At 49.6% G+C, this 26,454-nt stretch overlaps 2 protein-coding genes across 4 annotated transcripts; both read right to left on the reverse strand.

The window, feature by feature from the left end:
* Positions 1–2,862: 2,862 nt before the first annotated feature.
* Positions 2,863–13,947, reverse strand: LOC137306402 (histone H3.3A). Of its 3 annotated transcripts, none has more exons than XM_067975573.1 (5): positions 13,849–13,940; positions 13,053–13,130; positions 5,819–5,975; positions 5,207–5,360; positions 2,863–3,464 (listed from the first exon to the last, which is right to left on the reverse strand). In XM_067975573.1, exons 3-5 carry the CDS (start codon positions 5,944–5,946, stop codon positions 3,336–3,338), a joined length of 411 nt encoding a protein of 136 aa, XP_067831674.1. In that variant the 5' UTR covers positions 5,947–5,975; positions 13,053–13,130; positions 13,849–13,940; the 3' UTR covers positions 2,863–3,335. The 3 variants fall into 3 exon arrangements, with proteins under 3 accessions (XP_067831674.1, XP_067831675.1, XP_067831672.1); XM_067975574.1 differs by lacking the exon at positions 13,053–13,130 and adding an exon at positions 7,040–7,133 and having other exon boundaries at positions 13,849–13,924; XM_067975571.1 differs by lacking the exon at positions 13,053–13,130 and having other exon boundaries at positions 13,849–13,947.
* Positions 13,948–20,257: 6,310 nt separating this feature from the next.
* On the reverse strand, positions 20,258–23,793 carry LOC137306506 (LRRN4 C-terminal-like protein). The gene is made up of 2 exons (XM_067975771.1): positions 23,584–23,793; positions 20,258–22,719 (listed from the first exon to the last, which is right to left on the reverse strand). The coding sequence occupies exon 2, from the start codon at positions 22,712–22,714 to the stop codon at positions 21,821–21,823; it is 894 nt and encodes a 297-aa protein (XP_067831872.1). The 5' UTR covers positions 22,715–22,719; positions 23,584–23,793; the 3' UTR covers positions 20,258–21,820.
* Between the last annotated feature and the right edge of the window lie 2,661 nt (positions 23,794–26,454).

The following is a 26,454-nucleotide window of genomic DNA, read 5'->3' on the forward strand; positions in this document are numbered from 1 at the left end:
ACAGCAGTCACAAAAAGGACAGGAGACACACCATGTATACAGATGAAGAAATCTCTTCAGAAAGACAAATACAAACAGGTTTAGAATTTTTTTCTTTTTTTTTTAAAACACAAAAAAACCCTTTCTACAAACATTTTTTTTCTACAGTGTAGTTGATATTAAAGATTCAGAAACTGAATTATATAAAATACCCTGGACTGTGCTGTGAACTAGAGAAGCTCGTGCGACAAGTGTGGGAGGCACTTTTTAAAATGGCGGACAGGGTGGGCGCGGCCAGAAAGGGGACCATTAACGAGTGTTGGAAAAGACGAGATAGGAGCCATTCCCTGTGAAAGAATCCTATTAAAAAAAAATTGTGCTCAAAGTGATGTCAATGCTGGGCAAAGGAACACTTTCCATTTCAGGCACTGCCAGGGCAGTTACAGCACGGGTTAGTTAGATAGAGGAAACCTCCCTCTACACTGTCCCATCAAATACCCGCAGGACAGGTACAGCTCCGATTAGATACAGAGTGACGCTCCCTCTACACTGTCCCAAACAACTTGCCTCAGCCCCAATCTCGGAACAGAACCCCCTACTGCACCAGTGCGGAATTTTTCCATTTCCCACACCAGCCATCCTTAGACCCACCAGTGGCACCGCCAATTAATGCTAGTTTTGTGATATAGGCCCAAGCCCACCTGAACCAAGACTGCCCAACCTCATCTCACATGGGACCCTTAACAGTCAGCAGACTGAGGATACTTTCATCCCATCAGCGTGTGTTGGATTTGATCAGGAGTCCCAAAAGGTGAAAGGTCCATGCCTAATCCTGCCTGCCTCCTCCCTTTTTTTTAAAAAAAAGAGATCCATTTGTTTTGGGAGGAAAACCCAAGTGATAGCCTAGCCATGATGTATGCTGTGCATCAGACTGGAAGGATGAGAACCCAAACGACCTTATTAAAAACAGCCGTCCACACAGACAAAAGTTACATTCTGACTCAGGCTGTCGAAGCATCTGAAAGAATCACCACGGGCAATATTTGGGACCATGTGACATATTCCCAATTCCCACAGAATTCAATCGCCAGTTGCTCATCCTTCCTTAATCCTGTGTTTTTTCTTTCAACCTTTAACATGCCAGTCAAGGTGTTTCTTTTTAAGTCCAACTTCAGTTAAGTCAGCAAAACAATGGGTTAAAATCTGCTGTTGGAGGCAGCCATTTTGTGAAGAATCTATCCTTGCAGTGATACATTCTGGCGACAAAATGGCAGGCAGCACTTCCCATTCAAGATAATGCCAGGAGAATGAAATTGAAACAAAAACTACTCCCCTCCCCCACCCCCATTTGAAAAGTTAAAAAATAAAACACAGTGCGACAGACACCGAAAACAAAATTCAGGTATGTTACCAATCTACTTTAAGCCATCACAGTCGAGGCAATAGCAGGAAGCAATAGGACACAGTCTGAACAGTTTGTCATCTCACGGCTTGGAGGCATATGATAAGCACCCATTGTCATTGCTTTTTTTTCTTTAAATTATCATGAACAGTAACATATTAGCAATGGAAAAATAAGTTTTTTTTTGCCATAGTATAAAATTTATTATAAAAGTCATGGTACCCATTGCTACTATTAGGGTGGTTTCGGCCCACTTAGGCCTGTATGCCACATCCATGGCAAGAGAGAAACCTTAAACACAGTGGCCAATTGATCACTGATATTTAATGTCGGGGGGGGGGGGGGGGAAGGGAGGTGGAGAAGGAGGCAATAAACCCAAATAATTTGAAGAAAACTGGATGCAGCAACCTTGTAGTCATCTTAAAGCTAAATTCTCTTCCTCTTTTCCACCTCCCCCCACCCGTAACGTGTTAAATAAGAAGGAAATCGGTGTACAATGACGGCGCAGCTCAGGATTAACCGTCACATGGAAACCGTGTGCAATGCTCCCAAACTGCAGTGCTGCAACCCAGCTGCTTGGCACGAGCCCGTTCGACGTTCACCACCCCCCCCCAAATAAAACACAATTGAGCTGCACAGGCACCCCCCCCCCCCTCCCTGTAATGGAACATCAAGATTTAACTCTTCTCCCTCCCCCCCCCAACCACCCCTCGCAGGAAAGTTTATGCAGGGGCATTAAGTGGTACATTTGAGGCATCACCAGGGGGAGCAGGAAAGAATGGTCGCCCCAGCTGTGATATGGTGCTGGGCTCCTGCATCACCCTCCCTGTCCGGCAGGTGTCTATAGTGCGCCCTCTGGGGGGGGGGAGGGAACCGACAAAACACGGCTATAGCGCCACCCAACGGCAGCAAACGGTCACTGCAGCCACCTAGCACCGAGGGAGAGTGGAGCGGGTCACGTGCTACACCACTCCATTCCGAACCAACAGTCCCTCCCTCCCCCCCATTTCCTACCTGCAATTCGACTCAACTGGTTGCCCGCTCCCAACTCACCTCAGCCGACAGACTGAATCCCAGAGACCCCGCTGATGGAGGAGGAGGAGGGGGAATGAGGAGGTCCCCATCAAACAAGTGCCCGAGGAGAGGGAGGGGGCACCGACTCTTTTTTTTTGGGGGGGGGGTGGGTCGGTCAAGCAGGTTAAGGATTAACGTTAGCCCCATGATGAGACTCAAATAGAACAGAGAAGAAAGAAAGGAGGAGGAGGAGGAGGAGGAAAGGGACGCCGAAGAAAGCCACCCACCCTCTCCTCCTCGACCGTTTCCAGACAATTCAAGATGGCCGCGTAGCTAGCTGTAAACAACGGAAACGAACGAGCACCGAGCGGAGTTGCGCACGCGCGGTTGGAGCTGGGCGCACGCGGAGGGACGGTTTTTTTTTGCGCGGGCCGGGCCGGCGCACGCGCGGTTGGAGCTGGGGGGGGGGGGGCACGCGGAGGGACGGTTTGTTTTTGCGCGGGCCGGCGCAGGCGCAGGCGCACGCGGGCTTGGGAGTTGGTTTTTTTTTGGGCGGGAGGATTGGCGCGGGACGGGACGGCACAGCACGACGTCCCACACTTGGCAAAAGCACCGAGCCCTAATTCATCTGTGAGGAGAGGAGGAGAGACAGAGAGAGAGAGAGAAAATTATATATTTTTTTGTTTTATACCTGGAGTTACCCCGCCCCACCCCCACACACCACCCCCAAAAGCCCCCTCCTAAAAGGAAGGAGTTAAAACAGTTGAGAGTTTTCACAGAGTAAACGTGACTGCAGCGCACCGCCGGAGAGGGGGTGGGGGGGAAAAAAAATCTATAACAGTCGACAGAACTACTGACAACGGCGACGGAGGAAAACTTTCGGCGACGCGGCCTCGTTCCCTTGCTGGTTCCCCCCCCCCTTTCCTCCCGGGGGTTTGCTTTAGGCGCGCTCCCCGCGGATGCGGCGTGCTAGCTGGATGTCTTTAGGCATGATGGTGACGCGCTTGGCGTGGATGGCGCACAGGTTGGTGTCCTCGAAGAGGCCCACCAGGTAGGCCTCACTTGCTTCCTGCAACACAGAATTTAAAACACAGTTAGATGCAAGGGGTTGGGGGGGGCGGGGGTGGAGGAACGACTGAAGGTTATATTGGGGGGGCGAGGGAGAAAAAAACGTCGACCTACTTTTAAACAAACAATCTTGGTCCACTTGCTTCTGGGTCCCTCTAGTGACGCCACTGGCACAGCCTTTGTGTCTTGGAAGTGAGTCCCCTGGTTTCATGGTGGCGCATACAGTGTAGCCCAGGGCCACCGAGGTTAACTGCAACACCCAGGATGCCAGAGACGACTGTCCTACTCTGTGTAGCTCAGTATCACACTCCATTGGGGACGGGGGAGCAATGTCATGCTTTATACAACAGTATTCTTTGTTCACTGACACCTCCCTCACCGCCCCCTCCCGGTACCACGACCCCCAACTTCCTACGGTACCCTTCGTCCGCCCCGTGTACACGCACCAGGACTGCCATATTTAACATGGCTCTCTCAGCCCGCCAGCAAAGACACATTCCCAGGATCTTTAGTCTCACTGGATGGCAGACAAGTAGGCCAGGCGATAGCAAGTGGACCAATAATTGGCAGCAGACTGCCTGCTCACTGAATCGCGCCCAAGGCCAGTGATTTGTGGTTTCCCCCTCCCCCCCTCTCTCCCCGCCTTGAGACTACAGAATGAGGAAGGAATCCCAGAAACCCACCTAACAAATCAAAAGTGAGCTTACCCAGACATTGTAACCCAGTGGGGCCCTGAACCACAACCCACTCCCCTGCAGACTGGCACAAGGTCCTCAGGCTCATATCTGAAGAGGGGCAGCCTCCACTCTATTTTAGATTATAACAGCTGGGCTATAAATAGCCTAGAAAAACATGGAGCAGTTACAACCCAAACCCCATCATGGCCTAGCCAGCTGTTGCTGCTGGGTGAGCTTAATTCCCAACTGAGCATGCTAAGTCAACAGCTGAGTGCCAGGATCATTTCAAGTGGCACCACCAGAATGGAAACAAACCAAGAGCAGTGTCTGCACTCTGTGCCCGGGTCCAACATTTCATCTAAAAGCACAGCAGGCAGGGGTTGCTGGAAAGTGAGATTATTCTTTAAAACCGTGGTTTAGGGATGGCCTGGGAATGCCCAACACTGTGTTTGGTTGTGGGGGGGGGGGGGGGGGTGCAGGGATGCCATCTGGCCTTGGGTCCCAGCTTGCTCAGTTTCCCATCTGAGTTGCAGCACGCAGTCCAGAGTGAAGAGACAGACACAGCACGCTCTGCCAGTGTGGGAGCCAAGAGGAACACAAGGAGCATGGTCCTGCTAAGAAAACAGGATACTCGGGGAAAATAGGTGGGAATTCACCCAAAGGGCTTCACTAAAAGCCTCTGAATCTGGTTAATGTCCAATAGACTTTGTAAAATAAAGACAAGGCCTAGAATTTGACCATCTTCCTCATTCCAGGTTGGTCCACAACACATTCAACCGAGGCCATGGGCCTGCTCCCCCACCCACGAGGAGGGCCGTGACCTCTACTTGTGATTTCCTTGGTGATGCAGCAGGGGTAGGAAGTTGTGGGGGTCGGACTGCCCATTCCATGGCATGTGGCCCTGCCCAGCAGTGAATTGGGACCCCCCCCCCACCACTAATGGCGGGGAGGCGCACTACTCAGATTGAACCCAAGACAGGCAGGGGGTGGGACGAGGGGAGCATGGTTCGCTTGGCGTAGAGAAGAAGGGCGGCCCCACTTCCTACACTGGCGGTTTAGTCCGTACCTGGAGGGCGCCGATCGCCGCGCTCTGGAAACGGAGGTCCGTCTTGAAATCCTGCGCAATTTCGCGCACCAGGCGCTGGAAGGGCAGCTTGCGGATCAGCAGCTCAGTGGATTTCTGGTAACGGCGGATCTCTCGCAGGGCCACGGTCCCGGGCCTGGAAACACAGACAGAACGGCAGGTGTCAGCTTTAGAAAACACGGGTAACCCAAAGCGATCGATACCCGATTCCCACTGCGGCATGGCACAGCAACGGCTCTCCAGGACACCCCAGCCCGATCACCTGGGAGAGAAAGGATTTTGGTGACTGTTTGGCAAGAGTGGGGGTGGGTGGGCGGTAGCATCTCATCCAAGCGGTCATTCGTTATGCAAGACTTTAGACAAGAGTGTCAAAGGGCTATTTCTCAGCAGAAGGCATCACAGTCGAGCCCAACCTTGTCCTCTCGAGAATTCCAGCAGGGGGTCCCTTTGCAGTGATCAGGAGCAGGGGGAGCCCTGGCTGATATTTTGCTCTCTTCTACCTACTGGTGCGGAGCTAATTGTCCCAGCATCATCTGCACGCGCACTCCCATCCCCTCCGACCAGAATAACACACGCACTCAGCACGTAACTTACCGGTAACGGTGAGGCTTCTTGACCCCTCCGGTGGACGGCGCACTCTTACGTGCTGCTTTCGTGGCCAGTTGCTTGCGGGGGGCCTTCCCACCAGTAGATTTACGAGCCGTTTGCTTGGTACGAGCCATGTTCCACCTTCAGTTCGCTGTACAGCTTCCTAAACACGGAAGGGAGACAGTTGAAGAGCGACAGTATTACTGAGCCCTCACTGTATCCCCGACATGAAAACCGGCAAAAGGCAATGTGCCTGGGACAGAGCTGGGCAACATCATGGATTTCTGCAATCCTTTCAAAACCAGTGCTCGTAATAAGAGTGTTTATATGTAAATGCATTTAATATACATGAATGTGATTGCATGGCGATTGAATTTCAGTAATAGTGATCAGCGGCAGCACTCTCCCCTCTGAATCAAAAGGTCGTGGGTTCAAGTCCCACTCCAGAGACTTGAGCCCCATAATCTAGGCTGACACTCCCAGTGCAGCACTGTTGGAGGTGCCTTTTGTTTTGGATGAGACGTCAAACCGAGGCCTTCTCAGGTGGACGTAAAAGACCCCATGGCACTATTTTGAAGAGCAGAGAGTTCTCCCCGGTGTCCTAGTCAATATTTATCTCTCAACATTATCTCTGCTATTTGTGGGAGCTTGCTGTGTGCAAATTGGCTGCCACATTTTCCTAAATTACAACAGTGACAACACTTCAAAAGTACTTCATTGTCCTGAGGCCATGAAAGGCACTATGTAAATAAAAGCTCTTTCTTTCAGTGAGATCAAGCTTTGTAAGGGTTGTAGAAGTTTGGAACTCTCTTCCGCAAACGGCAATTGATACTAGCTCAATTGCTAAATTTAAATCTGAGATAGATAGCTTTTTGGCAACCAAAGGTATTAAGGGATATGGGCCTAAGGCAGGTATATGGAGTTAGATCACAGATCAGCCATGATCTTATCAAATGGCGGAGCAGGCATGAGGGGCTGAATGGCCTACTCCTGCTCCTATGTTCCTAAGCTAAGAACAGACCCATGTGCACACTCGAGAGGCTGCGCTCACTGCAGGCGCACTGCACCAGGGCAACGGCCCTGGCACCCAGAGATCGGCCTCCAGCCCCCTGGCTGAGGTCAGCTAACATGCTTAGGCCAGAGATCAGAGCTAGGGCCCATGGCTCAGCCGCTCGACTCAATGAGCCATCGGGCGAAATTTTCTTGGCGTATTAAAGAAAAACTCACTGATCCATGCAGATCGGGGAGGGCTTAGATTCAGTCCCCAGTCCACGCTGAGATAACCGATCTGGTAGCTGCAAGTGACTTCGGCTCGGCAGGGCTAGGAAGGAAGTGGGAGGGGGAAAAAGGGAGGGAAATCATCATCCAGGGTTCCCATACCTGACCGCACCCCAGAGAGCGTTGCTGGGAAGCGCACAGATGCAGACACTGGGCTGCAACAGTCACACAGCCTGTCGGCACTCACTGTCCAGTGTCATGGACAGGAAGAATGGCCACTTGGACAAGGCACTGGAAGGAACTGTGCCCCAGTGAGGAGTCAGCATCATTTTCCTTGCCCAAAATACTGGCTTCCAGCTTACTCTGGCAAGCCACCCCTCCCTAGATACAACAATCAGGCACTGCATTGCCGTCTAATTCTTTTGTTATATGTAAAATTAAACTCGCCTTACAGTAGCAGGATTGTAAAAAGGAATGAAGAACATCCTTAATGGGGAAACAAGAGAGAATTAAGGATGAATTGGGAGAATTGGATCAATATTTGAAGCAGAGGAAGATGCAACAATTTTGGAATGATCAAACAAAGTGGGCAGACATGATGGGTTGAACGGCCTCCTATGCTGCAAATTCCTGTGGTTCTATTCCAGCTTCCTCACACTGTGTTAAGTAACTCTCGTCATCCAGCACCCTATGTTACTGGCTATTTCTACTGATGTTAATGCAGCTCCCTCACACAGCCACTCAGTAACCCCTAGAGCCCCATATTACTGACCGCATCTCTACTAAATGTTAATCCAGCTCTGCTACACTGTCAGGCTCAGTGACCCCATCCAACCAGCACCCAGGGAGAGTGGGCCGTTGCTGTGGAATTGGTCATTTGGTCGTTTCATTTGGAGGAGGGTAATGAAAGACGGTGACCACAAGAAGGACCAACATCCTACCGCATCCCAGTCAGTAATCTGAAAACGGCCTGCCGCAAGATTCTAAACTAATTACACTTGCGAGAACTCATCCAGATGCAACCAGTCGCTTATATATTTTTTTAAAAAGCAAACACACACCACACAAATGTCAGATGGTACTTATCACCCCAAGCACAGCTGCCTGAGCAGGACAACCTACAGCCCTGGCGCTGAATGCTACTTTGCCACCTGCAGATAGCACACCATTGCCAGTGATCAGACTTGACAACAAGGCTGGGTCAAGGGATCAAGAGCAACATCTGCATGAAGCAGAGGGACCAGTGACAGTCCCAACATAACCAGCATCTCCCGACTTAAAATGGCTCCCTTTCGGATCAAGTCTCTGGAGACTTATTCGAGTTAACTGCGATTAAACATGGGGCACAAACCCCTCATCAGCTAGGACATTCACAGGTTAAGTACAGATAAAACAGTGAGCAATTCACTAGATTTTTGTTCAATCACCACCACCCCCTCCAAAAACTGGGAGGAGCCCCCACTGTTACTGCTAGATAAAAAGGAAGGCCTGTTATTTCTAGAACATTCTATTAAATCTGGTCATCGGTACAAAAGATATCCGACAAAAGGTGAAACAGGTGATGTAGTGCAGTAATAGGGAACCATTTGGGGTGGGAAAGGGCAGGGACAGTCAACACTGCAACTCCCAGGTTGCTTGTCTCCACTTAACTCTTCCCCCCGGCAACCCCTGAACCACAACATTTAATACGGTAACAGTTTGTGTTAATTGAGCTGCCTTACAAAGGCAGGCTCAGGAACTCCTCCCAGCCTGACGCCTCCCACCCTCAATCCAGACCAAAAAAAAAGGATACTTGTACAACAAGGCTACTGACTCCTCTCTCTAATCTACAATATAGTGACAGTTTTAAATGGCAACTTAGTGGTTTAAAAAAATTACTGGCCTAATTAATGATATTTCCACTCTCAAATCAGATGTTGGAGCCAATGAACTTGGTACAGCTGCACTATGCATGCTTCTAATACATACTAGCTCATTCCTGACTCAAGTCCCACAAGATGAAGGATTAAATCAACAGCTTCTTGGCCCTGTTTTCTCCCCTGGAGACAGTCTCGCTGGGATATGGGTGCCACAGGCACCTGCCACCCTCGCTACCTCACCCCAGTGGCCGCTGCGCACGTGCGAGTCCAGGCGGAACGTGAACGTGCTGGCAGGCTGTTTGACTGTGGAAGATGCCACAGTCAAGGCAGATCCTGGCTGTAATCAAGCTCACTCAGCGCAGGACAGGGTTCAAAACCTGGGAACTTGCTGATCTGCCTGGCCCAGTATCACATCAGGAAGTGCATTTCCGCACAATGGTGGGAGTTCTGCCCCTCCCTCCGCCGGCTAGTGCTGTGCTATAGGTGGCCACCGGCAACCCCGAGGAGGTTCAAAATGGGGCTGTCGGCCTCTTTGTAACAAAAAACGATTGGCGGAGATAGGAAGCTGATCTCCTCTCTCTCTCTCTCTCTCTCTCTCCCCCTCCCGGCCAGGAGAATGCTGGATCTCACGCAAAAGGCATACAAGGTGACAAAGTAAGTCCCACGATTCTGTTGTGCCACTGTAGAGACAAGCAGCATCGAGCGGCCTATCCAACACACTGCACCATGAAGCAGTATGGCAGAGTTGGCACTAGACCGTCTGCCAACGGTGAGCTTGTGGTCTGACTCAGCCAGCATGGGTGGGGTGGTGGGTGTTAAAAAGTAAGTCCTTCAGTCTATGTGGAGTTAGCTGAACTGAGCCAGGGAAATCAGTCAGTGCCCCTACCCTCGGTCGCCACGCAGTGGGCCAGCGGGGTGTGCAGCTGTCAGGCTCAGCCTCCGTGCCCCCAGTGTTCGAATGGTCCGGGGTGGGGGGGGGGGGGGGGGGGAGGGGGGGGGAAGAGGGAGGGATAGAGGTTGTACTGTCTGGGCTCACACATGAAGAATGGTCACAATGTAAGACAAGGTACCAAAGGTGCCCCCAGCATCAAACCCCAGCAAGGGTCAGCACCTTTGGGTGGGTGGGTGGGGGAAAAGGAGGAGGACGGGGCCATGAACTGAAAATAAAGTATAAACAGGTACTAACAGCCCAGCCCAGCAAACCTCCTGCTATCAGGTTGTAGAGCTGCAGTGGCTTAGGAGCAGGTTGCTAACCTGATCCTCTTATCCAGCATATGGCAGGTAAAGATTTACTTGGGAAGTTGAGAGGAGAGCAAAGAGAAGATTGTTCTTCAAAAACAGATCAGAATAGCCATCCAGAACAATCCCAGTCATTTGAATGGGTAAAAGGGGAAGAACAGGGGCTGGGCTTGGCTGTGCTGCATCTCCTAGTGTAATATCCGGCCAGGTGGTGGGGCTCCCAGAAGAATGGTCGCATAGGGGATGTGATCAAGCTGGTTCTTGTGGGCCTGCACCCTGGCAAGAACCAGCAAATCGGGGAAGGCTGAAATAAAAGTGGGGTTCAGGTAGTGGGGGGAGAAAAAAAAAGTTTAGAAAATCTCACGAGCGCTCAACCAAACAAATAGCTTGCCGCCTCTCTCCCCACAGAATAAAATTCAAACAGCAGTGATCGGGAAAGCAGAGGATGACCAGTAACGTGCGAGTTGTTGCAGTGATGGGGAACAAGCTCCGGTTCAGCATCGGAAACTCCAATTCCCGGTTGGCAATGGACACAAGTTAACCCCGAGCTGGCAAGCTCCTGATCTCGGCCGGAACTATCAGAGGGCAAGAGACACCGGGTGGAAAGCCAGCACTGAACCAGATACCTTCCCAGGAGGCAAGGTCAACAATGCTGGCAGGAGCCTGGGGACAGGTCACTCCCAAACCTTTGAGTCTTAACTTATAACTAGTGATGGGTGATAACACGATCAGACTCCGGAGAGTGGAGGACGTTAATGATCCAGTTGAGTTTTTGGCCACCGTAATGGTTACCAGGTTTATTGAATTCCTTTTCACGCTTGCTACAGTGGGATGTGAACTCCCAACCTCTGGGTGGCTAATCCAGTACCATGCCTTCACCATTACTTGCACTCTCATCCTTTGCCCCCCTCATCTTCTCACCAACCCCTCCTTTCTGTTTGTTGCCTGCTGATTTGAAAAATGGAGAAATTCCACACTGAGGCACTATTCTGTGGTTGAGGCACAATGACGGGCATGCAGAGGGAGCTTTACTGTATCTAACCAGGCTGTACCTGCCCTGGGAGCGTTTGATCCTCTTATCCAGCATATGGCAGGTAAAGATTTACTTGGGTAGTTGGGAGGAGAGCAAAGAGAAGATTGTTCTTCAAAAACAGATCAGAATAGCCATCCAGAACAATCTCAGTCATTTGAATGGGTAAAAGGGGAAGAACAGGGGCTGGGCTTGGCTGTGCTGCATCGCCGAGTGAAATATCCGGCCAGGTGGTGGGGCTCCCAGAAGAATGGTCGCATAGGGGATGTGATCAAGCTGGTTCTTGTGGGCCTGCACCCCGGCAAGAACCAGCAAATCTTGCCGGGATTGTAGAGGGAGCTTTACTCTGTATCTAACCTGTGCTGTACCTGCCCTGGGAGTGTTTGATGGGACAGTGTAGAGGGAGCTTTACTCTGTATCTAACCCTGTACCTGCCCTGGGAGTGTTTGATGGGACAGTGTAGAGGGAGCTTTACTCTGTATCTAACCCTGTACCTGCCCTGGGAGTGTTTGATGGGACAGTGTAGAGGGAGCTTTATGCTGTATCTAACCCGTGCTGTACCTGCCCTGGAGTGTTTGATGGGACAGTGTGGAGGGAGCTTTACTCTGTATCTAACCCGTGCTGTACCTGCCCCGGGAGTGTTTGATGGGACAGTGTAGAGGGAGCTTTACTCTGTATCTAACCCTGTACCTGCCCCGGGAGTGTTTGATGGGACAGTGTAGAGGGAGCTTTACTCTGTATCTAACCCTGTACCTGCCCTGGGAGTGTTTGATACTGACACTGGGGCCCCCAATGTGGATAGTGTGCCACTCTCAGAGCTAACATTCAGCTTGATGAACACAAAAAGTCGCACCTGCCCCTGTGCGGGTGTTAAAATGTACACAAAAAAAACAACGCTAATCCCAAAGAGAATCTAAATCCCAGTTTCACACCTGACTGATCCAGATTTAATCTGGAATACAGGTCACAATGACATCCAGCTGCTGTAATAACGGTCACCTTATGTTCTTAAATGAGGGGCTCACAGCCTCTGTCCACAAAGAGTGAACTCTACATAATAAACATCTGGCAGTCAACACGGCAATAACGACGGTTTGAGACAAAGCAGCAAGTGTGGAAATATTTCCCGCTTAGAAGTTAGAGACATCCAGATGTTTACCCCCCTCCCCTGTTTAATCGATCCAGGTTCATTGACACATTAGACCCCTGAGAACGGGGTCTACATCGCTAACTCGAATTCCCTAAAATCATTTATTTACTTGTTCTCATTTATATAAAAAACACACGGATAATTAATCAGATCTGGTTATAAACGCGGTTTTTAAAAAATCGGGAGCACTGAAATAAATAATTGAATTGTTTAGTAAATGAAAAGTTAGTTGAAATAAGGCGCTGATGTGATTAAATAATCCTGGAATTCAAAACAAAACAGCATTCTCTGCAAATTCAGAAATCAATCACTCGATCAATTAATTATTGGAACATTGCAGGCCTGAATTATCCCAAAAGATCCTTTTCTGTCCCCGGGACTATCCCGCCAATCTTGGTAAATTTCAGGTGTTTCTCCCCCCCCGGTTCAATTTCAGCTCGATTGAAATTTACAAATCCGCGCCGTTTGCGCGAACCACGTGGGGAGTAGACAGGATCAGTAACAAAAACACACACACACACACACACAGCGAGAAATAGAAAGCTGCAATTAAAAACCTCTCAGAAAATTCTCACCCGAGAAAATCCATCCCTGGTGTATGGAGCCAAAATAATACAAGACATTTAAACTTGAAAGAAAGAGAGAGCGCGCGGAAAAAAACACACCCCGCCTCTTAAAGCACTCAAAATATTTATTAATTCTATTCTACGAATAAAAGATAGATATTCGTTAAAAACAACCCACCGATTCAAGAGTTGAAACAAATCAAACCCGGGTCGGGTAAATGCGGATCGCCAACCGTTCTTGAACAGATCTTTTCCCCTATTTTAAAAACGGAGCAAAAAAGAAAAAGCACAACATGGACACCCTGAGCAATCCTGTGGAATAAACCGTTTGTTTTTATTATTTCAAATCGATTCGAAATTCTCGTTTGAATCCGCGTGCAAACCGACAGGGGAAAAAAAAACTTATTGAAAAGTGCAGAGTCTGTCAAGAGGCAGAAAGCGCCAATCAAACACACATCGGCTTCGAGCGCAAAAAAAAAACAAATTCTCTCCCCTCTCCAACGTTTATGGCCGATTGTGTGTGTGACACACACACACACACAAAAGAAGGACAAAATGGTGATCGAATCTAAACCCCCCCAGAGCTCAAGGAACCGAGGCAATGAGACGAGGGAGAAACCGCCAGCACCATTTGCTGCGTTTAAATAACTAACCCCCGAGCTACCTCAAGAGTCACACAAACAGGAAACAAAGCAGATAAAATGTGTCCGATCAACTGGGCACTAATTAAACACAAAACCACTGTAACGAATATTTGATACCATTTAGCCACAAGACACACACACAAAAAAAAACAACAGGAGCTTTCAATGTAACAAGTCCACACATACACACTAAAAACACTTACTGCTTCCTGCATTGGGAGAGAAAAAAAATACATAAATAGAAGGGCTTGAACCCCAACTAAAGCCCCAAACGGTGACCTGAGGGGTTAGCAGGCGGTAAATTGGGGTAAATAGCCCCCAGTCCCTCACCTCCTCTGGCTGCTTAAATTTCTCTTGTCAGTTTCCCCCTCAATTGCTCGATACACAATGGCAACGTTCTAGCGTATCCCAGCGACCCACACTCGCTACACGTCCCGGCCCAATCAGCGCCCTCCCCCGCAGGGGCCCCCCCGCCAGCCAATCGCGTGCGGCAGAAGCTCACCACAGCACCGGCCCCATTCATAAAGCTGGCGAGGCCGCGCGGGGAATTCAAATCCCCGGGATTTTTTGTGTTTCTTTTTTAAAAAAAAACTTTCATCGATCTTCATCTCTTTCCCCTGGTGCAGCTCTTAAAAGGAAATATTTTTTTCAGAAGTGGACAGGAGATCGTAGAGCCAAAATAGCCCAGTGCAATGTCAGAGGAAGCCAAATCGTTTTTTTTCCTTCCTTTTTGAGAATGAGACTCCCTATTATTATTAAAACTTTGGTGCTGCGATCAAACAGCAATAATGACTCGTATTTACACAGTGCCCTTAACGTAGAAAGGCGGCTAAGGCTTTTCACAGAGGCATAATCAGAAATAAATGGATGCTGAGCCAAAGAAGGGAATATTAGATGGGGTGGACCAAAATTTTGGTCAAAGAGATGGGTTTTAAGAATCTTAAAGGAAGAGAGAGTGTTAAGGGAGCGACATCCAGGGCAGGGGGTCTAGATGGTTGAAGCACAGCCACCAATGTTGGAGCGAAGGGAGGGGGAGATGGAGATGGGGAGTGCTGGGGAGGGGGGTGGAGGAAGCTACAGATAGAGACTTTCCAATTGCCTGGATGGGTGCAGCTGTAACAACATCCAAGAAGCTCAACAGCATCCAGAACAAAGCAGTCCACCTGATCAGCATCTCATTTATTGGCCTAAACATTCACTCCCTCCACCTATGGCATATCATGGCTGCGGCGTGTACTATCTACAGGATGCACTTCAGCAACTGTGTCGCAATAGTGCCAATATGAATTGGGGGAGGAGAGAATAGTGTCAACATGAATTGTGGGGGGGGAGAGAATAGTGTGAACATGAAATGGGGCAGAGAGAATAGTGTGAACATGAACTGGGGCAGTGAGAATAGTGTGAACGTGAACTGGGGTGGTGAGAATAGTGTGAACGTGAACTGGGGCGGTGAGAATAGTGTGAATGTGAACTGGGGCAGAGAGAATAGTGTCAATATGAGCTGGGGTGGAGAGAATAGTGTCAATGTGAAATGGGGGGAGATAGTAGTGTCAACATGAACTGGGGCGGAGAGAATAGTGTGAACGTGAACTGGGGCGGTGAGAATAGTGTGAACGTGAACTGGGGCAGAGAGAATAGTGTCAATATGAGCTGGGGTGGAGAGAATAGTGTCAATGTGAAATGGGGGGAGATAGTAGTGTCAACATGAACTGGGGCGGAGAGAATAGTGTCAATGTGAATTGGGGGAAAGAGAATAGCGTCAACATGAAATGGGGGAAAGAGAATAGTGTCAACATGAAATGGGGGGAGATAGTAGTGTCAACATGAACTGGGGGTGGAGAGAATAGTGTCAATGTGAATTGGGGGAAAGAGAATAGTGTCAACATGAAATGGGGGGAGAGAGAATAGTGTCAACATGAAATGGGGGGAGAGAGAATAGTGTCAACATGAAATGGGAGAGAGAATAGTGTCAACATGAAATGGGGGAAAGAGAATAGTGTCAACATGAAATGGGGGGAGAGAGAATAGTGTCAACATGAAATGGGAGAGAGAATAGTGTCAACATGAAATGGGGGAAAGAGAATAGTGTCAACATGAAATGGGGGGAGAGAGAATAGTGTCAACATGAAATGGGAGAGAGAATAGTGTCAACATGAAATGGGAGAGAGAATAGTGTCAACATGAAATGGGGGAAAGAGAATAGTGTCAACATGAAATGGGGGGAGAGAGAATAGTGTCAGCATGAAATGGGGGGAGAGAGAATAGTGTCAATGTGAACTGGGGGAGGAGAGAATAGTGTCAATGTGAACTGGGGGAAAGAGAATAGTGTCAATGTGAACAGGGGGCAGAGAGAATAGTGTCAACATGAACTGGGCAAGCAGGGGAGAAGATTACCTCTCTGCCACACAGACCATGCGAGCCCCAGGTTTGGTGTTGAGTTAACTGACCTCAGTCAGTTAGGGGGTCATCTATTGGACTCGGAGCCTCTGGGATCACTTCGTCACCCCTTAAACACTGTTTATCAAGCTATTTCTGATTCAAGTAATGTCCCTACCTCCATTTTAATTGTGTTGTTAGCATCTGTTAAACAATTAATTACCTTTTATCGGCTCGCAGATGACTGAATAAATAAATACTCTTGTCCGATTTCCCTTGGCGTTACTCATGGGGTCTGGAGCACGGGTTGTGATGTTCCGCTGCTAAGCTGGCTTGTCCCTTTAAGGCCGACTGCTCAGGCAATTCCTGTTGGAACGTTATCTAAGTAGGTACACCCTGAGGTCATTTAGAGGCTAATTGCACGGGGAAGTTTCTCTATATTGGCAGCTGCTTGTAAATCCCCAGCCCCTGGCCCTGGGGTGAGACCAGGTAACCAAAGTCAGAAGAAACCAGCAGGAAGTGACTGGCTTTCTTTCTCTTTTTTTTTAATATACATATATACTTGAACTGCCATGGACACACATTAGATTCAAGAATATGGACAGCGAGAGATATTTTTTGCCTTGTCTGAATAAGCAGTAGTGGTTGCAGGGTGTATGTGGCTTTCAAGCAGGAGTCAGTCAGGTTTAATTAATCGTTGCCCTGATGTGGTGTTTTTCCAGATATCGCGCTTGCAATTCTGCACCATTGCCACAGGGTGGTGCCAGCTGGTAAATGATGCAGGAGGACAGAGGGTGAATTCCCTGCTCACAAGTTCCCATGCTTTCTCCGAAATCAATACCCTGCTGTGACTCTGCAGGAGTATTTGGCTCTGAACATACGGCCCTCAGAAAGGGATTTTATTAGCAGGTCGTTAAGTACCGATATTCTCTCGCCTTTTTGTAAAAACAGGAGATTCCCACTCCGAGCCCCGCGTGGAATCTTCACTTTATTGGGATATCTGATCAAGAAAAAGCCCGCAGATGTGTTTGTGTGTGACTCACGCTCACACGCAATTACACACTCACACAGAGCAGCACAATTAGACACACAGAAAACCAGACACACTCACACAAATGAATGTTGGTCCAGGACGCTGGGAGAAATCCCGATGGGATCTTTTACATCCACCTGAACAGACAGACGGTTTAACGTCTCATCCAAAAGACGGCATCTGCGACAGTGCAGCACTCCCTCGTTACTGCACTGGGAGTGTTAGCCTAGATTATGGGCTCAGGTCCTGGAGTGGGGCTCGAACCCACAGCCTTCTGACTCTGAGAGGCGAGAGTATACCAACTGGAAGACTGTGGCCTGTTCATTGATGGAATTTGAAAAAGGTGTAAGGTCAGATATCCACCTGTTAAACCAAGTGGGCAGCTGTACAGTGACTGCCTTCACAGGTTCACCAGACTGATTCCTGGGATAAGGCAGGACTGTCGTATGAGGAGAGATTCGGTCGACTAGACCTGTATTCACTCGAGTTTAGAAGAATGAGAGGGGACCTCATTGAAACATATAAAATTCCGACAGACTGGATACAGAGAGGATGTTTCCCCTGGCAGGAGGGTCCAGAACGAGGGGTCACAGTCTCAGGATACGGGGTAGGATATTTAGGACTGAGATGAGGAGAAATTTCTTCACTCAGAGGGTGGTGAACCTGTGGAATTCTCTACCACAGAAGGCTGTGGAGGCCAAATCACTGAATGTATTTAAGAAGGAGCTGGATAGATTTCTAGACACAAAAGGCATCAAGGGGTATGGGGAGAGAGCGGGAATATGGCATTGAGATAGAGGATCAGCCATGATCATATTGAATGACGGAGCGGGCTCGAAGGGCCGAATGGCCTACCCCTGCTCCTATTTTCTATGTTTTCTATGTTTTCACGGGCTGAGTAATGGCAGTCAGCAGAGATCAAGTACTCGGAGCCCTGCTGATATGGTTAAAACGAGTAAGAGAGCTTGGCCTGATGACTCAGAAGTTAAATGAACCGCCTGGTGTTGTGCTGAGCCGTACAGACCAGGAAGGGCCCAGGGATGCTCCTCGATCTGTTAGCTGATCTCATCCAGGGTGGTTTTAAGGAACACTATGATTAGTCTCAGTGAGGGGGAAACATCCCATTCCTGATCGCTACCTAGTAATCCCGCCCCGGAAAGAGTGCCTGTGTGGATGTCAGGTGAGGATGTGTGTGATGCCCTTCACAGTCGAATAGCCTGCTGCCATTCACTGCCTGGGCTTGTGAAGAATGAGCGAGGGACTGGATTGCTAGCATTGCCCAGGGGTCCATGCACTTGGTTTCGGGGAAGGTTGGTGTGAGATCTGAGCCCCATCGCCAATGAGGGAACATATCCATCGGTCCTCAGATGAAGTGAGATTAGATTAATCATTCAATTCCAGCATTTTAACCTTCCTGTTTGCTTGCACCTTTAGGTGAAGAGGGAGGAGAAAGCAGACCCAAGTTTATGGAGATGTCCAAGGAGTCGCCAGGATCAACAAATGCAAGGAACTCAAAGAGGGGGTCTGATTAATGGGAACGACCCTCACTTCCTGCAACAGCTGGAGCTTCCAGACCGGAAAGCAAGGCACGTTGGCCAGAAGGTGACATTCTTAAAGCAGGAATTTTGGCTCCAAAACTCACAGCTTGTATTTGTCCAACATGAATACATGTGAATCGTTTAGTTAAAAATTAACTTCTTCAACTCCGCCCCCCCCCCCCCCCCCCCCCCCACAGGAAGTTAATAACTCAGGTTAGGTCCCATTCCACAGGCACCCATTACTTTGAGGACCTTTCTGGTCTCTGTGTGGCTCAGTACCAACTCAGAGAAACTAGGAAACTGATTGTCACCATTTCATTGTGCTGACCGACTCCTTTCTGGGGTACAGGTGGGCACAGTGCGCCTGTACGGTACTGACCTGTGCCCACCCTTGCTCTCGCCCCTCGGCAGCACCCACAGTTTGATTGATACAAACAGAGAGGCATCAGGTGGCCAAGCAAACCTTTCCCCCCTCAACATTTTATTAACAGATTCCTGGGCAGTGGCGGTACCTGATGGATAGATTTATTTATTTCCCCTATTGTCCCCGCTCCTCTCTCTTTTGCTGATCTTCTGATTTCATCTCATTCGCTGTTGAGAATTCCCTGGTTTCCGCTCACCCCTGTCCCCCCGCGGTCCCCAGCAGCCTGTCTGTGTTTGGTAACTCACCGTTTGGTGAATTGCAGACGGCCTGGGGTGATGGGGGGGGGGGAAGCAAAGGGGCAGTCATCTTGGGCCTCTGTCACGAATCTCCTGGTAGCATTGGCAGGGGACTGAGCCCGGGGTGGGAGTACGCCAGTGGCTCTATGGTTAAGTGCATCTCTCGATATACCTCCCAATGTGAAACTGAGCCAAGCAAGTCCCAGGTTCAAACCCCTGACCTCTGCTCAATTAGTGTCTACATCCTACTCCAGGAGTTCGCATTGACCCTGATTTACATTACAGGATACCTACCTCTAGTATGGTGATGTCCCCCCTCCCCATTCCTCCCTCAGCCAACACCACCAAAAACAGAATAACTGGTCATTTACCTTATTGCTGTCTGTGGGATCTTGCTGCGTGTAAATTGTCTGCTGTGTTTGCCTACTCGACAACAGTGACTACACTTCACTAATACTTAATTGGCTTTGGGATGTCCTGAGAATGTGAAAGGTGCTATATAAATGCAAGTTCTAGTTGGTATCCAGCTGACAGTAGGAGTGCTACAAATTAGCCTTAGCTGCCTGGACTAGGGAGGGACAAAGTTGGCCTGGATTCCAGCCCAACATTCCTCACTGGTAAGTCCTCCTGGGAAGTGATGTGACGACAGGATGGGGGCTCGATTGTGACGGCTTCTACAGTCAGATTGGCTGCCATGTCAGCCGTGGCTGTGTGGTCGCACACTCACCTTTGAGTCAGAAGGTTGTGGGTTCAAGTCCCGCTCCAGAAATTTGAACATATGATCCAGGCCGACACTCCCAGTGCAGTACTGAGGAAGTGCTGCACTGTCGGAGGTGTCGTCTTTTGGATGAGACTTTAAACCGAGGCTCCATCTGCCCTCTCAGGTGGACGTGAAAGGTCCCACGGCCAATATTTGTCCCTCAACCAACATCACTAAAACATTGCTGTTTGTGGGACCTTGCTGTGCACAAATTGGCTGCCGTGTTTCCTGCATTACAACAGTGACTATACTTCAAAAGTACTTCATTAGCTGTAAATTAGGACGTCCTGAGGTGGTTACAGATGCTGTGTAAATGTAAGTCTTCCTTTTCTTTTTGCCGACACAAAAATAAAACAATTCCCAGGAGAGAGATTTACACAAAAATACTTTTTATTAACATCGGAAAATGTGCAAGAGATCTGTTTAAAACCATCGCCATTTCCCAATCGTACAATAGCAGGCGGCCCATAATATATACAAGCAGCGGCCAATAAAATAATTCCTGAGAACATCGCTCGCCAAACCACGTGATTTGATTGGAGGAGCCTGGCGTCCATCACCGGCGGCCGCCATGACAACCAAGCCCCAGCAGCGAGCAGACAAAAGAAAATTAAACTTGTTGAGAAATCACATTCGGAATAACATATGGCCTGCAGGAACTCAGTACAACCACGTCCTGAGGTTGGGAGCACATCAAAACAACAGCTTCGACCTGAAGCTTTCTGACATGCGAGGAACCCAAAGTCCTTGTGACCAACGTTATGAGAATTTTAAATGGACTACAGACATCAATACACCGCGCACAGACTGAGTCCATCAGATAGGAACATAACACACCAATCTGCTCTGCTCCCTCTCTGTAAGAGAGGCGAGGGGTAAGGGAGGAATGGATTTATTTAATCCGAGGGCAAATTTACATTATTAAACGGAAACTTCCGGCATCAATCAGGCAGCGAAGAGAGAAAATCAATCTGGCCCAGATTCCAGACTTCAAATGTTGGGCACCAGGGCCAAAATATGAGCTAACAGAAACCAGTGTCCTGACCAGTGGTACAGATGAAGACTTGAAGGGTGATCAAGGTGCAGTTGGATGATGGGATGCCAAAGGGACAAGCCTCAGTAAGATGAATGTCCTTTCTTGCCCTTATACGGTCTTCCACCTTAAGTGGAGCTGAGCACTGAGTTGGTGGACACTGTCCTTTTCGCCATCCCGCACAACTGACTCCGTGAGATATGCCTGTCTACTGCACTCCACCTCAGTTCTTTCTGCAGTGCCACCCGGCCTGTAACGAGTGCCAGATCCAGACGCACAAAAATTGGTTGCCCGTTAGCTGCTCTGCGTGAGTGCAACCGCCTGGCGAGGTCCTAACGGGAAAGACCGCACGCTGTTGCCAATGCAAGGAGTAAAATAGAGTCTTGGAAGGAGGTTGTGTCCATCGGGGGCGTGCGGAGTTCGATTGGATTGTTCTGGCCAACCCAGCAGTGAGGCCCTCTTTTTCTGACCCATTTTTCTCCCATTCTCCATCCCTCCTTGCCCACCTTAGGCATCTTCCTTACCTAACCAGGTGATGGGATGAGCCCCATGGGTTCTGGCAGAAAACAATGAGTGGATTGAGAGTTAGAACCTCTCCGGATGGATGAACTAAGATGGACATCCTCATCGGTAGTTATCTTCTCATTACAATCTTTAAGGAGCATTGCTTGGGTTGACCAGCGCATTGACCCTGAGGTCGGGCTCAGGAGGAGGAGTTGCACACTTTTTAAGTTTCCTCAGTGTTCTCTTGCTCCCACAGGGCTTATCATCTCAAGCCAACATTCATCGTAGAAAAATAATGTAAAAATTACCAGCAGAAAGACTTGGGCAATGTGCATTCAGTGTTAAACTGTCCTTGAAAGAAGAGTACGGAGGCCACACATTGGGTCCGCTGGCCCAGTTTAGGACGGGAGTGGGTTGGCCTTGTCATGCTCGTAGGTCGGATTCTGAAGCCCAATGCCGAGTGAGGGAGAGGCTGAAGAGTCGTGCGAAGCGGCCTTCTGCCGCCTGATGCAGAAGCACCTCAATAAGACGCAGATGATGATGAGGAGGAGCAGGAGGGTAATGGCAACGGCGATGTAGAGTATCAGCTGGCGGTTGAATTTCGTCTTGAAGACGATGCAAGGCCCAAATCCGGGCTCGGCTCCCAGATCCCCCTTGCCGACCTCGCTGGAGCCGGCTTGGTTGGAGGCCACGGCGCAGACCACGTAGCTGGTGTCCGGATTCAAGTCGTTGAGCGTGAAGACCCGGGAGCGGCTGGGGATGAGCTGGGTCGTGACGTTGTCCTTGGCGCCAAGCGGCCTGAACACCAGGTGGTACCCGTCCACCACGGACAGCGGCTCGCACCAGTGGACGCTGGCCGAAGAGTCGGACACCTGGGTGACCTCTCGGACCCTGGGCTGGTCCGGGGCAACGTCTTCACCGGAGAAACCGAGGCAAAGGCACATGTTGGCACGCTGCAGCTCCTCGCAAGGGACCTGCATGTGGGCGCAAGGGTTGTAGTCGCACCTGTCCATGGACCCCACTGCGATTGGCTTCATCGTTGGCTCTTCCTCTTCATCATCTACGTAATCATCGTTGGAGATCTCAATCTGAATGTAGCCTCTTCGCGTGGTCCTGGTGGGTTTAGTGGCCGACTCCGGCTTCTCCGAGCTCAGGTCAAGGTTGGGACCCTCCTCTGCAGTTGCCGGCCAATCCGTGGACCCGGGGCTCGGGTATGTGGGGACCATTTCCCCCCAAGCAGTGATGCTGACAGCCAGAATTAAAACAAGGAAAGCAGATAACTGGATCACCATAGTGCCTGGATAAGAACAGAGCAGTGTATCAGTACGGTCAGTCTAACTCCGAGTCAATATTTAATACTTGCCCCCCAGTGTCCTGGCCAATATTTATCCCCCAACCAACACCTAAAACAGATGATCTGGTCATTTATTTCATTGCTGTTTGTGGGACCTCGCAGTATGTAAATTGGCTGCTGCGCTTCCCTAAATAACAACAGTGACTACATTTCAAAAGTACTTCATTGACTTTGGGACTCCTGAGGTCGTGAAGGCGCTATATAAATGCAAATCTTTCTTTCTTTTCCAAAAGTGCTGGCTGCCCTTCAGTGCCTCACCCAATTTTTCATGACACCCCAGCAAGTGTCAGTTGCGTTATTCTACCATGAGAGGCGTTGCAAGCATCCTGTCCTCGCCTAGCAAGTGCATTTCGAGCAGGGACAGCGATGAGGAGAAGAAATCCTCGGCTGATTTTTTTTTTCCTCAGGGGTGCTGAGGCCAAATGCAGCGTCCCTTTGTGGACCGCCCGAGATCAGCTACCCCAGGGGAGGCCAGGGACTTGAACTGGGGAGCTGCTTGGCTCAACTCCACATCGGGTGTCCTGACCCAATGTTTATCCCACGACCAGCATCACTAAAACAAAGTATCTTGTCATTTATCACATTGACGTTTATGGGATCTTGCTGTGCACAAATTGGCTGTTGCGTTTCCTACATTACAACAGTGTCTACACTTCAAAAAGTACTTCATTGGCTGTAAAGCGCTTTAGGACATCCTGAGGTCGTGAAAGGCACTATATAAGTGGGACTTCTTTCTTTCTATATTTATATTATATAATTACTACTTTTAATTCAGAACTCTAAAAAGTTATAGAGCAAGGGGCTTACCTGCCTGTACTCCTGACAATTCGCTCCTTTCTCTGCTGTTTTATTTGATTGTCTTCCGTCTATTCACAGCCCCAATGCAGCCTGTGCACACTTCTAGTTAGGTTCCTGGAGACTGGTTTTTGCACTGTGTGTGTGTCTCTCTCTCTCTCTCTCTCTCGCTGTCTCTCGCTCTCTCTCTCTCCCCCTCTCCTGGTGTGAGCTGCTCACCGTTGTGCCTCTGTCCAGTTTATATAGAGCACAAAACGCTGACGTAACCCAGAACTTCCTGGCAGGGCTTAAGGAATTTCTTAATCAGGGGGCTCAGACTGCAGAGGTTTCAGGCAGCCAGCTGGTGAATGGAAATCACTGGAGGGCTTCAGCTATGCAAAAAAAAATGCAAAACACTCTGTTTCTCTGTTGCCACAGGATCTTGGAAAAAGTATTTTTAAAAAACCTACAGAAAAGTGCTTGGAACTAATTAAAAATATGAATTGTATTGAGCTGATTTTCTTTTCTTGTCCAGTTTCTCTCCCTCTTCCCTCCCACCACCCTCCCCATCTGACCCGAGCTGGGGTACGGGTTCCATATCAACATACGAAAATGATGGGCGGGAGAAGACCCGCTAGCCCACTCCCCGCTGGAGGATCGTGACTGGACCCTCACTACCCAGCCCCCCCCACCTCCCCCGCAGCCATGTAATCTCCTGGGAGAGGCAGGAAAAAAAAAACCCAGGGACAATAAGGGAAAAAGTACTCTGGAAAATTCCTCTCCCACCCACCCCCCACCCACTCAGGCAATCGAAACCCAGTCCAGGAGATCACATGGACCAAGTGTTACCTTCTCTGCCCCAGTCAGAAGCCGGTCCAGCTCCTTCTTGAAGGTTACAGAGAGTCACCACCCACCACACCAGCCGGCAACTCGTTCCAGAGGCTCACTACTCTCTGGGGAAAGAAGAACGGCCCATCGTCCAGTCCATTCCTACTCCTGCGTAGTTTAAACGCATGTTCCCATGTCCTCTCCAATCTGTCAAACTGGAATAACCTTATCAATCAGCGTGCTATCCAGCCCTTCCATTATTTTATGAATAATGCCACAGATCCTGCCCTTTGTTACCCCACCCGACCGGCCATTGCTGATTTTAACTCGCCTTAATCCCGGGATGGTTACTGGGTGGGGTAGCCCCCCCCACCCCGCCTCCCCCCACAAGATTCTGCCCAACCCCATCATTGCCTTTGCATCAGATTCCCGATTCAGTCACGACGCCATCAAACCTGGCGGCCGGGTGACCTGCTCTTGTCCTGCCGCCATTGCCCTTCTTAAAATGGCTGCCAAGAGTCACGTGACTGTCAGCGTCCATTTTGAAAAAGGACATCAGGCTTCACTTGCCGAAGGCTCCCCACTTGCACTGACGCATTTCACCTGACAGCGGAGGCATATTTTTGGAAAGCCCCAGTGCCTTTTAGCCGGTGCGCCGCGTTGGAATGGCGCAATGGGAGTTTGTGCCCAGTTTCCGATCTCTCGTGAAGGAAGGGGCGCCAAGGAGAAGCCAAACATTTCTCTACTGGGTGGGCGGGAAAATCCAGAGGCCGAATCGTGTCATGCAAGCTCCTCGCAATGGTTACAGCAAAACATTGCCACAAGGCTTTAGGAACAAGTCCTTCCTACTCACCCCCACCCCGTCACCAGGGAAACGGATTGTAATGTGGGAAGAGTAACAGAAAAGGAGGGTTGAAAATATGAATTAATCCCCCAGATTCAGTTCACGGTTTGTTTACATCTGTTTCTGTTCAGTGTTTCTTGTTTAGATTATAAACAGGCAACGGGACATAAATTTTTGAACTTGCTGATGTTATTGGGGGTGGGAGGGAGTCAAGCTCCCTGGTTCAAATGGATTGTCTCATCCCCTGCCAGATGGACGTGCGTTTCCAGTTTCGCCTCTCCCTTTGGTTTCCACGGAGGTCTGGCCAAAGAAACGATTACGGTTTTTAAAAAATGAGGCTTGCTGTGCAACAAGTGACACTCCTCAACCAAGATGGCCGACTGCTGCCGAAGTCCTTCCTAAAATGGCCACCGAGAGACTCCTGGTGGCCATTTAAAAAAGTCAAGACTCCACTTGACTTTTGCGTCTTTTTATCTCTGCCCACCCCCCCCAGTCGTAGGGGGAATTGAAAACATCGCATGTTAAATGACTATAAAAATTGCAGATGGAAGGGTCAAGGGTGTGCTTTTGACCACCTCCTATTGGCCATTGCAAGAGTGGCATTAGATAGAGGGATGGGGACCGGATGCCTCCTTCTCCTGTTAGCCACAGTTGGTGTGCAGATCAGAGACCCTTGAAAATGGGGCAGAAGGAAAGCTCCCCCTCCAGCTTCGTGGGTGGTTTACTGGGTAAAAGGTGCTGTCTGCTGAGCCAGACAGAGCATAAGGCCCCGGATGCAATCCCTTTAGTCTGTGCTGGGATAGCTCATCTCAACCGGGGGAAGGGGTGCTACCATTGACCTCAGCATCCCCGGGGTTAGGGAAGGGGAAAATCAGCCAGGGTTGCCGCTCCTAATTGTTGTTCCTGCTGGAAAGTGCACAATCACTCCCGCCCTACAGCCCACCGAGAACTCCACGTTCCTCCAACTCTGGGCTCTTGCACATCCCCCACTTCCTTCGCCCCACCATTGGCGGCCGTGCCTTCAGCCGTTTAGGCCCCAAGCTCTGGAACTCCCTCCCTACACCCTTCCGCCTCTCTCTCCTCCTTTAAGACTCTTGTCACCTGTCCTAATAGCTTCCTCCTTTTGGCTCGTTGTCAGATTACGGTCCTGTGAAGCACCTTGCGATGTTTTACTACTTCTCTAAATGCAAGTTGTCGTTATTGTTGTTGTAAGTGTGGCTGTCGAGCGAGGA

This window comes from Heptranchias perlo, chromosome 43 (genome assembly GCF_035084215.1).
Source record: "Heptranchias perlo isolate sHepPer1 chromosome 43, sHepPer1.hap1, whole genome shotgun sequence".
Taxonomy (NCBI): domain Eukaryota; kingdom Metazoa; phylum Chordata; class Chondrichthyes; order Hexanchiformes; family Hexanchidae; genus Heptranchias; species Heptranchias perlo.